Consider the following 10,975-nt stretch of genomic DNA (forward strand, 5'->3'; position numbering starts at 1 on the left):
TACAGCCACAGGGTCTGGTTTTATTGCCTTCGAGTGTCCAGAACACCTGACTGCCCCAGACCCAATAATTTAAGATGCCAAGAACAAGTCAGGGTGAGGGGCCGCAGATGAGGGGCTGGGCCCAGTGGTTAAAAAATACACCAGCCCCCAAACAGGCCAGGAAGGAGAGCTGCCCAGAGGCGGTGTGGGCAGGGCATTAACAGGACAGCCAGGGACACAGGGCGGGGGAATTGGGGGGATTAAGCCTCAGAGGGACAGTGAGGGCTGAGGGCACAGAGAAACAGACACGCGGGCAGAGACAAGGAAGGTTGGACCAGACAGCGGTGAGCACGCATGCACACGTGTGCATGCACACACACACATCCCTGGCGTGGACAGAGAGGGAGGGAGCAGAGACAGAAATCACCCGCGAGGGGGAGGGGTGCGGGGGGCGGGCTGGACGGCTGGTGGCGGGTGTGCCCGGGGGGCTGGGAGCAAAGGGCAGAGGGCAGCCGTGGCGGGAGCCCTGCTGAGCCCGCGGCCGGGCGCCCAGGTCCTGAGCTACATGATACAGCACTTGGTCTTGTGCGCGTGGGGGTCCTTGAACCGCAGTCTCTGCTTCGGCCGGTATTTTTCCAGGTAGGTGAGCTGTTTGCTGTTGATGGCTCCGCGCCGCTTCCTGGGCAGATGGGACCGGGGTGGGGGTCAGGTAGGACCCAGGCTCGGCCACCCGCCCTGCCCCAGAGCTGCAGGCCCCAGAGGCGAGAGGGACTGGAGTGGGTCCCCGTGACCCACAGAGCCCTCCCACCTCTGGGCCTTTGCCCGGGCGGTTCCTTCCGCCAGAATCACAGTCACTGCAGCCACCGCTGCTGACCTTCAGGTCACCTGGTTATCGCTCCTCCAGGCTGACCGCCTCACCTCCCCAACCCCAAGGTCCCCACACTCCAAGGCCCGCGTGTTTACCTGGGTACCACCCCCTGAAAGCAGAGCCCGCGGGGATGGAGCCTGGCATGCCAGCTGGCTGGGAGGGAGAGGAGAGGAGGCGGGAGGTGGCCCTCAGGTGCCTGGGTGTGGGGGTACCTAGCACTGCCCACCAGGCACTTCCGGAGGTCACCTGTCCCCACCGCCCGTGACCCTGGACATGGCTGTGGACTGGCTCTGGTCAATGATGCATGGGCCAGGGAGGAGCAAGCCTGCGCTGCTCTGAGTCACCAGGTTGGGCTCAGCCCCCAGTCACAGGCCTCAGACTGGAACTAGGGAACTGCGGGCTCAGCGAGGTGCATGGGGCAGAGCTGACGGTGAAGGCCCGGCCCTTACCCTGGGGCCGCCTCAGATCTGTGCCAAGGCACAGAGCTGCACACAGGCTCACGGAGAGAAACCGTGTGTCTGGTGTGTGTGCACACGTGCCAGGGTCCCGAGGAGGCCAGAGCTCCTGAGGGCAGATGCAGGGCTGGCCGCCTGACTGGTAAACAAGCCTGCCTCTGGGAGAAAGAGATGGCTGTGCCCTGGGAACTGTCGCCGGGGGAGCAGCACAAGAAGACACCCAGTCACGGACTGTGCGCGTGTCTCTCTCACACACACACACACACACACACACACACACACACACACACACACACTCTCACAGTGGGCGGGCTGGGGGCCGGCTCCGGTCCTCTGTGCCCACCCCACTGTCCCTGCTGCCACCCCGGGACCCTGCTCCACCGGGGCTCCTTTCCCAGGGGCTGTGGCAGACAGGAGCCCCCTCCCCCCAAGGAGAGGAGGCTGGGAGACCTCCATGGGGGCCGAGAATGGGGCGCAGAGGGCCCAGGGGCCAGGGCTTCAGAAGGGCAGTCCTGAAAGATCCTGGGGTGTCAGCTGTCCCGGGGGGGGGTTGGGGCAGGTGGGGCAGGTGGCACTGGGGGCTCCTTTCACTGCTGGGCTGGGTTGGATGGCTTCTGGGGGTTCCTCCTCTCCCAAGAGCTGAGGGGAGTGACACCCCGCATCAGGAGTGCTGGAGGCTTAAAGAGGTGTCTGCCCCAGCTCCCTGTGTCAGAGATGGGTTTGGGGCAGCCTGTTACTCAGCACTGCAGGGCCTGTGTAGACTGATGCACCCCAGGCTGAAGGAGCCACGGGCCCCAGAGAGGGGACCAGCCAGGCACTCCGTGTAGCCTCTTCTCACCCTCTGCTCCCAGTCTGGGGAGCAGACCACACACAGAGACCCGTCCTCAGTCGGGGCTAGGCAGCCTGAGGGGTGCGCTGGTACCACAGCAGGAGGCTGCACTGAACTGGGGAAGGCCTCAGAGGACGGCACTGGGACAGGGGTCAGAAGTGCCTCCTGTCAGGGCCCTGGGCCCCTGCAGGGTAGGGAGGGAAGGATAAGGACCCCCTGCACCCAGACCCCGAGCACCCACCAGCGCCCTTCCCCACCAGCCACTCACTGTCGGATGAACTGGATGGCGTCCTCATACTTCATCCCGCTCTCAATGAGGGCCAGCGCCACGAGGACTGGAGCCCTGGGCGGACGGCAGGGCCAGGTCACCCAGGCCCAGGCACCCACGCCCTCCCCGACGCCTTCCCCCTCGGGGCCTGGGGCGGCCCAGGCTTCCCCAGTGGCGCTCCCGCCCCATGGAGGGCACAGGCTCCGCCTGCGCCTGCTGTGTGGCCCCAGGTGGGCAGGGCCACTTCTGTGCCTCAGGCTCCTCGTGTATAAACGTGTGGGTGGGAGGGCTGAAGGAGAGAGAGCAAAGTGCTGCGCTCAGGTCTGCCCGTGGATGAGAGCTTGACTCTCAGTTACAAATCACGTTCACGGCTCCCATGACTAGCTGGCGGGTGTGGGGTCTTTGTGTCTGGGGAGGGGCAGGGCTGTCAGCTCCTTCCTGCACAAAGTCCCAGCCACAGCAGTGGGGAGCAGGGTCAGACTTTGGGAAGGACTTCCGCCCCCCAACCCCCGGAAGGAAGTCACGTGATGTGGGCTCAGCACCCACACCCGACGGCAAGCCAGGCCAAGAGGTCCCCAAGTTCAAGCCAGCTGCCCTGCCCCACTGGCTCACCGCCCCAGGCCGGCCACGCAGTGCACAGCCACGCAGCTGCCAGGGTCATCACAGAACTTGTTCTTCAGCAGGCTCAGCCAGTCTTCCACCACTTTGCCGGGCGGGGGTGCCCCGTCATCAAACGGCCAGTCCTGCAGAAGGCAGCAGAACGTGAAGACCTCCAACTTGAAGGTGGGGTGAGAGCCGGGGCCCAGGCCAGCCTGCCCAGGGGCACTCTGACAAGCAAGGAGGATATCGGGAGCCCCCCAAGGGTGACGGTCGGGGCAGAGGCCCCAGAGAGCGGCCCCCTGCAAGGCTCCTCCCCATCGTCTCCTCCAGGAAGCCTTCCCAGAACACCCTGCTCTTTTGTGGGGGCAGCCGCGGGAGCCCTACTCCCCCTCTCGTCAGTCCACGCTGTGGACTCACCCAGCCTGAGCCGTTCTGGGCCCACAGACCCAAGGGGCTTGGCCCATGAACGTGGCTGACATAGGCCTGTCTGTTTCCCCAGCCCCCAGCACAGCGGCACAGAGCAGGCCAGGCCCAAGGCTGGAGACAGCGCACTTCCCGCGGAGCACATTCACGGGGGACAGAGGGGCCACCCCAGAATCAGCACCGCTTGGCACCCAGGGTGCATCCACGTGTCCACCGAGGCCAGGTACCCGGGCATCTAATCCTGTTCCCAGACTTCAGATTCAGCACCCCTGGAGGGCCCCTGGAGGCCACAGGTCTGTCTGGCAACTGCTTGTCTAACCTAAAGCCCTTCCTACTGCAGGGGAGGCGTGGGAAACCCCTGTGCTCTGGGTTACTTTACAGCATTCACTTGGTGCCCTTCAGGCACCCCCGCTCTAGACAGGAGGACCCCAGGTCACTCAGCAGGGAAGGGGCATGCCTGTCCGCCCCAAGGCTCCAGCCCCTCTCACCACCTTCGTCAACATCACCTGGCTCGGGGGCCTCCCCACAGGGCAGGAACCACGGGGCCCATCCCATGGGGCCTGCTGCCTGGACGTCGGTCCCCACTACCAGGGACCAAGGAAACCACCCCAAGGGTCCCTCCCCGCAGCCTCCGGAGAGCCTCCCCAGGGACCCGCCAGGTGCACCCAGCCCGCCCCGGAGAGGCACCTGCTGCCTGGCAACAAGGCCCCCAGACGCCAAGCAAGACGGAGAGGAGCCCAGGGGCCGCGCCGACGCTCTAGAGATACAGCCTGCACACAGACACGGCGGGGGCAACCGGGCGCGCAGCAAGGCCACGCATGCCTGCCTCCCTGCCCGGGCCCGGCCACCCTCCACCCCGCCACACGCGGCCCTCACCACAACCGTGATGCCATCCTTCTCCAGTGGGGCCTTGTCGTAGGTCACCTCACACACGCGCACCACGGTGGTGGCCCCGTACTTCTTCAGGTCCTGGCAGGGAGGGAGGAGGGAGACAGGGCTGGGCAGGGGACCCCACGGCCCTCTACGGGACGGAAAGGCTGGGGCCCAGCGTGAATCGCCAGCGGCTCACGGACTTTTGGGCTCAGGGACCTGTGGGGATGGGACAGCTCTTCCTGATGCTTCTGGGGGCGAGTGTCCCTGAGCTCGCCCCACGGCAGGCAGGGTGACCCACCCACCCGCGTCACCACTGAGGCGACACAGCTGGGAGCCCAGCTTCCAGCACGACCTCCCTCCTCTTGGATGCTCAGGACCCCGGAGCACTCCAGCAACTTCCAGACCAAGCTCCCGGGTCCCCAGGCAGGGCGAGGACACCAGAGCCCACACATGAGCCCCCATGTAGTCCTGCTCTGAGCAGCCCTCCCAGCCCGGACTTCAGGGACAGGTCCACCCAGGGGCCAGACCCCGCTTGGGGGCCTTCAGGATCTGAGGGGAGGGGCACCTCGGGGCTGGGAGGGTGGGCACCTGCCCAGAGGGCGCCCAGGAGGAAGCCCCAAGCTACCCGGGGAGAGGTCAAGGCAGTTCACAGCCAGCGCAGGGATATTTATACGCCTGGGTGGGGGCGATTCGCTGCATGGGGTCCACGTGCACCCACCCCCACCTGCTCCCGGCAGCTATTTTAGAAGCAGTGAGGAATCAGCCACTGGACCTTGCTCATCATGCGACAGGGACACTGGACACAGAGAGGAGAGCACAGAGCTATTCTGAGAATGCGGGGAGCAGGGGGCGGGGCAGGGGCGGAGCGGGGGCGGGGCAGAGCTCTGAGCCAAAGGGGCACTGCAGATTCCTCTGGGCCTGCAGCCGAGGGTGCTGCCACCCAGACCAGGCTGAGCCCGGACCTCATTACAGACTGAGTGCTGACACCTACCCCACTCTGATCCCTGACCCTGGTCACACTCTGAGCCCTGAGCTTGGTCCCACTCTGAGCCCTGAGCCTGGTCACACCCTGAGCCCTGAGCCTGGTCACACTCTGAGCCCTGAGCCTGGTCACACCCTGAGCCCTGAGCCTGGTCACACTCTGAGCCCTGAGCCTGGTCACACTCTGAGCCCTGAGCCTGGTCCCACACTGAGCCCTGAGCCTGGTCCCACTCTGAGCCCTGAGCCTGGTCACACTCTGAGCCCTGACCCTGGTCACACCCTGAGCCTTGAGCCTGGTCACACTCTGAGCCCTGACCCTGCTCACACTCTGAGCCCTGAGCCTGGTCACACCCTGAGCCCTGACCCTGGTCACACTCTGAGCCCTGACCCTGGTCACACTCTGAGCCCTGACCCTGGTCACACCCTGAGCCCTGAGCCTGGTGACACCCTGAGCCCTGAGCCTGGTCACACACTGAGCCCTGAGCCTGGTCACACTCTGAGCCCTGAGCCTGGTCACACACTGAGCCTGAGCCTGGTGACACCCTGAGCCTGGTCCCACACTGAGCCCTGAGCCTGCTCACACTCTGAGCCCTGACACTGGTCACACACTAAGCCCTGACACTGGTCACACTCTGAGCCCTGACCCTGGTCACACCCTGAGCCCTGAGCCTGGTCACACTCTGAGCCCTGAGACTGGTCACACTCTGAGCCCTGAGCCTGGTCCCACTCTGAGCCCTGACCCTGGTCCCACACTGAGCCCTGACACTGGTCACACACTGAGCCTTGACTCTGCTCACACTCTGAGCCCTGACCCCAATCATGGGCCATGCAGGGGTCAGCCCTCCTCCACAGGGTTCCCAGCTCAATGTCTAGAGTCCAGGCCTCCCGACGGCAGGGTGCCGACTGCCTCCCTCCATAGTCTAGCGTCTACACAGTTGCTGAAGTCCTCCTGTGCCTGGGCCCCTGTTCAACCACGAGGAGCACTCAGAGGGGCTTATATCTTGCTGCAGAGGGAACAGCTGCAGGTCTGAGGTCAGAAAAGGCCCAGCACACAGTCACAGGCTCTGTAAACACCAAGGAGCACTGCACAGGCCAGTCTCCTCCAGGAGCCCCACGGAGAACAGCAGGCTCTGCAAACATTTGGTCCCATCTGCCAGGGCCACGAGCAGCAGACAGCTCGCCTGCTGGCTCTCGGGGTACAGTGGTCACTCTCTCCCGTGGCTGGCTTGGACTGCTGCCCAGCCCTTCCTCACACAGATACCTGTGCCAAGAGCTCCCAGGAGCCCCTGGAGCCCATGGGCTTCCCGCAGCCTGCGCTGGCTGTGAAGCTGGCCTTCATGCCCTGTCCCCACTCTGCTTTCTCCAGGCTGTCTAAGCAGCTGGTCCTCTCCTGGGGGGACCACCACCCCCTTCTCCTCCTGCTCAGCCTCTGTACAGAGGCCAGATGGCCAGCAAAGGGCTCAGGACTGTACCAGCCACAGGGACGTCCTGAGGACGCGAGGCCTGTCTCACCTAGTACCTCTGCACCTGTCTGCTCAGGTGGCACGGGTCCCACTGCCCACCCCGCTGACCCCCCGCAGCCCTCACACCCCAGCCCCACACGCACTCTCGTGTGCCTCTCGCGGGGGGCCTGTCATCCCAAGCTCTCCTCTCACTTGGAGGCCCCCAGCCTCGCCATGAGGCATGCCGGATGCTCACCTCAATGAAGCTGCTGAGGGTGGCGTTGGTGGGGTTGTGCGTGATGAGGAAGCGCATGTTCTTGTAGCTGACCTCCACAGGGGCCGGCCGGTTCATCCGCGCCATGGCTGCTGCCCGCAGAAGGGGATTGGGATGTGTACGCAAGAAGGGCCCACCACCCCCCAGAACCCGAGGGGCACGAGATCCCTGTGCTTGTCCGAGAGAGAGAAAATGCTTAAAAAAAAAAAAAACCTGCCCCCCAGACCCCGCACAAATATTGTGCAAATACTTGGGTGGGGGGAGGATGCTGCCCGGATCACGGGTGGATGATTAAAAAAAGAAAACCCAACACTTTACAACACAGAACAAAAGAGCCCCCAGAAGTAAAACAGGCCGAGTCCAAGCTCCTGCCTCTCAGGGCTGGAGGATTACTAGCAGGCAAAAGCAGAAATAACAACCACCAAAAAACTCAGCAAAGAGAACTTTAAAAAGCCCAAAGTGAATCCGGCTGCGCCTGTCACCAGGGACACCCCCCTCGGCATCGGTGGACGGCTAGAGGGCCACTCTGCTCCAAGGCCCGGGACCCCAAGGATTAAAGGCAGAACAAACTTGAAGCTGAACCAATGGGGCCGCCGTGGGGTGGGGGTGACAGGCAGCGGCCGCAGGCGGACAGCGGGCGGCGGTGAGACGGGGCCTCCGTCACGTTACCCCATTGGGGTATGGCGAGTCCTGGAGCGGGGCGGGGGGCTCAGGCCGCAGAGCCAGCCCCAGGCCAGGCGGCGGGGGCCATGAGCAGGCGAGGGCAATGGTGAGGCCGGAGGCACAGGGGCCTCAGCAGCGGGCACGGTGCAGATGCTGGGCGAGGCAGTACTCAGGGCTGCCCCCCGAGGGCCTCTCCATAAATCCCAGGCTGGTCAGCGGCAGGCAGCGTCTGGGGAGGGGGGAGAAGGCAATGAAAAGGGGTCCTGGCTCGTGCCCCTCCCTCACCAGGCCTCGGTTTCCCTCTCAGGAAAACCACAAGTGTGCTGAACCCCAACCCACAATTTCAAGGCATCTGTGGTTGACAGAGCCACCTCCCGAAATTCGGGCCCCTCCACAACGCCCCGCCCCTGCCACCAGATGGTCAGCCCCCTCCTCCGCGGAATTCTGGCCTCTGCGGTGTCTCTGAGCCCAGATCACTCTGGAGCAGCCCCGATCCTCAGGGGAATGGGCTCCAGCACAGAGGCCCAGGTGCCAGAGCACAGTGGGGGATGGGGGCGGCATGGCAGCTCCCCCCACAGACACAAGCCACCTTACACGTCTCTCAAGGGCTCCCCCATGGAAACCGGAGGCTCTGGTCAGCCCCTGCCCTGGGCCGCTGTCCACCACTCACCCACAGGGCTGGCCACAGGATGGAAGCAAACAAGCCACTGCCCCCCAGGAGCTCAAAGAAGCAGGGACAGCCCACAGGAGCCCACAGGCCGGAGCCGGCCGCCAGGCGCTTGCCAAGGTGGCGACAACATGGGTGGCCGGGACTGGGGTCCCACCATGACAGGGCCTCAAGGAGGGACATTGCCGGGCCCCAGATATGGCCGTCAAGCACCTGCAAGCCTGTCCCTCCTTCTCTAGGCCCCAAAAGGCCAGGGCCAGGGGCCCCAACAGGAGCAATGAGCCCCACTCCCACCCCCACGGACAGGCTGGGAGACCTTGGGCACATCACTAGCCTCGGTTTCCCCATCTGCAAACTGAGGGCCCAGAGATGACCCCAAGCCTCCTCCAGCACACCCAGTGGTCAGCAGAACTGCCATCCACTTGGGCTCAGCCTGGCCCCGCCGTCAGAATCCACACCTGCTTACCGGGCAGGCCCGTCATCCACCCACCCAACACCTCTTACCTCTGTCCCGCCCAGCACCCCCTTCCCCAGCTGCCCACCAGGCCGGCTGGGCCTCTGGAGCCTCAGCCCAGGTGCAGACCGGGCCTGCAGCTGGGACCCGGACACGGCGGGGTGGGGGCGGCGGGCGGCTCCACAGCTGCTCCAGGCTCACGCTCTGCCCCTTGCCCAGTTCAGGAAGGTTATGTGGGGGTCCCCAGGGAGGGGGTCAAAGGCAGGGAGAAGGGACCGCACACCATCCCAGAACAGGCTTCCGCTCGGAGTGCGGGCAAGGAAAGAGCCAGCCGCCAGGCGCCTTGAACAGCACGTGAAGACCTGCCCTCCTGGGGCTGTGGGAGGTCCCCATGCATGCATGTTTTCAGAGGGAAGGGAGGGAAGGGGCCCAGGGAAACCACAGGACGACAGGCCTCTCCTAAGGGCCCGACCCGCCACCTCCCCACCTGCTGGACACCTGGGGAGACCCTGTGGGCAAGGGCAGACGGCCTGACTCTCCTGCCAGCGTCCCTGGAGAGCCACGCCACAACCCTGCCCATGTGAAACCTGTCACCTGCATGCAGGGGCCCGGGGTCAGGCTGGCTGGGGGCAAGGGTCAGGGCCCTAGACGGAATGGGGTCAGGGTCTGGGCTGAGGCTGGACCAAGATCACTGCCCAGCTGGGCTAGGGTCTTGCCAGACACCCCACTTGTCTCCTCAACGTCTAGGGCCCCCACCCCCAGGTGAGAGGGAAACAGTAAAACCCTTCTTGCTGCCCCCAGGCTGTCCCACCGGGTTCAACCAGGCCTGCGGCTTCCCCCTGGGGCAGAGCCCCCCTTCCTACCCACCTTGAGGTCACCAAGCAAGTCCCCAGGCAGGGCTGAGCCAAGTCCACCAGCCAATACCCCTCACGCCCACCCTCACCTCCACCCTGGGACACAGGAGCCTTCCTGGAAGCCGGAGGCCCCTCCCTCTGCCTTCCCACCACTGGCCCCACACCGCTGTCCTGGGGCCCCAGCTGCCCCACAGCCCCGAACGAGGCTCTGAGCTCTCTGCTATGTCCCTGACAGTCCTCCTTTCCAGAACCATTAGGAGAGGCCCCCGCCTGGCCCCTGTCCGCAGTCGAGTAAACAGGCCAGGGCGGGCTGGGGGACCTTCCAGGGCCCTGAGCAGGCCAGGCCCGGGAAGAGCTCCCCGTGAGAGTTCCCAGGCTCAAGTCCCGGTGGCACAGCTGACTGAGGAGCTGGAGTTTGACTCCAGAGGGTTTCCAGAGTGCCAGCCTCCGTAGACCCGGGATCCTGTCTGACATGGGGGAAGGCTGCAGGGCCAGGGTTTATGGGGGTCCCAAGAGAGCTAAGGAGGGGTTGCGTGGGAGCACCGTGCGCAGGTCCAGGTCCGCCGGGAGGGCGCGGGTGGGGCGGTGGGCGGAGACCCCCTGTCCCGCAGCGCGCACCATAGGGTGCGGGAGGGGCTCGTTCCAAGGGCACGGCTCCTTCCCAGAGCGGGGCTGGGGTCCTCCCGGCACGCCCCCCGCCCTCGCGGCCTCGGCTCACCGGCGGGCCAGAGTCCTGCCGCTGCCTCCATTCGCGCGGGACCGGGCAGGGCCGGGCGCTGCGGCCGAGACTCAGTGCGCGGGGCGCGCCGGCCTGCCCGCGGACGCCCCGCGTCCAGGATGCGGGGGGGCTATTTATAGCGCCCGGGCATCACGTGGGCGGCGTGGCCGTGACCAGCGGGCGACCCTGCTGGTAGTGACTCCCACACCTGCCGCCTAAATATAACCACAGGCCAGCTCGCACGCCGGGGCAAACAAAGAGGGCTGGGCCGGGAGAGGAAGCGCCGGCGGAGGAAGGGGAAACGCAAGGGCGGGGGCGCTGCCCGCGCACCCCGCCTTCCTCCCGCCGTGCCCTGAACCCTCCAGCGGCTCCCCCAGCAGGGAGCGGGCGCTGCCCCAGGTCCGGAGGAGCTCAGCTGGAGCCGGGGCCCCGGCGGGGACCTCGGTGCAGGTCCGGAGGGCGAGCTTCCTTTTGGGAATGGAAAGGAGGGTGCCCTGTGGCCCAGGTGGGCTCCAGAAGCTGATGCCCACAGGATGAAGGATGGTGACCGACACCTGGTCTGGCCCTGCTCAGAGACCTGCCCAGCTCCCCAGCCTCCAACGCCAGGACCTCTCTACTTGCTGAGTA

The 10,975-nt window shown here is 65.5% G+C and overlaps 1 protein-coding gene across 1 annotated transcript; it reads right to left on the bottom strand.

The window, feature by feature from the left end:
• PTP4A3 (protein tyrosine phosphatase 4A3) lies at nt 1-10,480 on the bottom strand. Its single transcript, XM_040262077.1, has 6 exons — nt 10,349-10,480; nt 6,975-7,884; nt 4,299-4,391; nt 3,012-3,142; nt 2,400-2,474; nt 1-658 (listed from the first exon to the last, which is right to left on the bottom strand). Exons 2-6 carry the CDS (start codon nt 7,077-7,079, stop codon nt 541-543), a joined length of 522 nt encoding a protein of 173 aa, XP_040118011.1. The 5' UTR covers nt 7,080-7,884; nt 10,349-10,480; the 3' UTR covers nt 1-540.
• Between the last annotated feature and the right edge of the window lie 495 nt (nt 10,481-10,975).

The sequence above is a fragment of the Oryx dammah genome, unplaced genomic scaffold, assembly GCF_014754425.2.
Source record: "Oryx dammah isolate SB20612 unplaced genomic scaffold, SCBI_Odam_1.1 HiC_scaffold_19, whole genome shotgun sequence".
Taxonomy (NCBI): Eukaryota; Metazoa; Chordata; class Mammalia; order Artiodactyla; family Bovidae; genus Oryx; species Oryx dammah.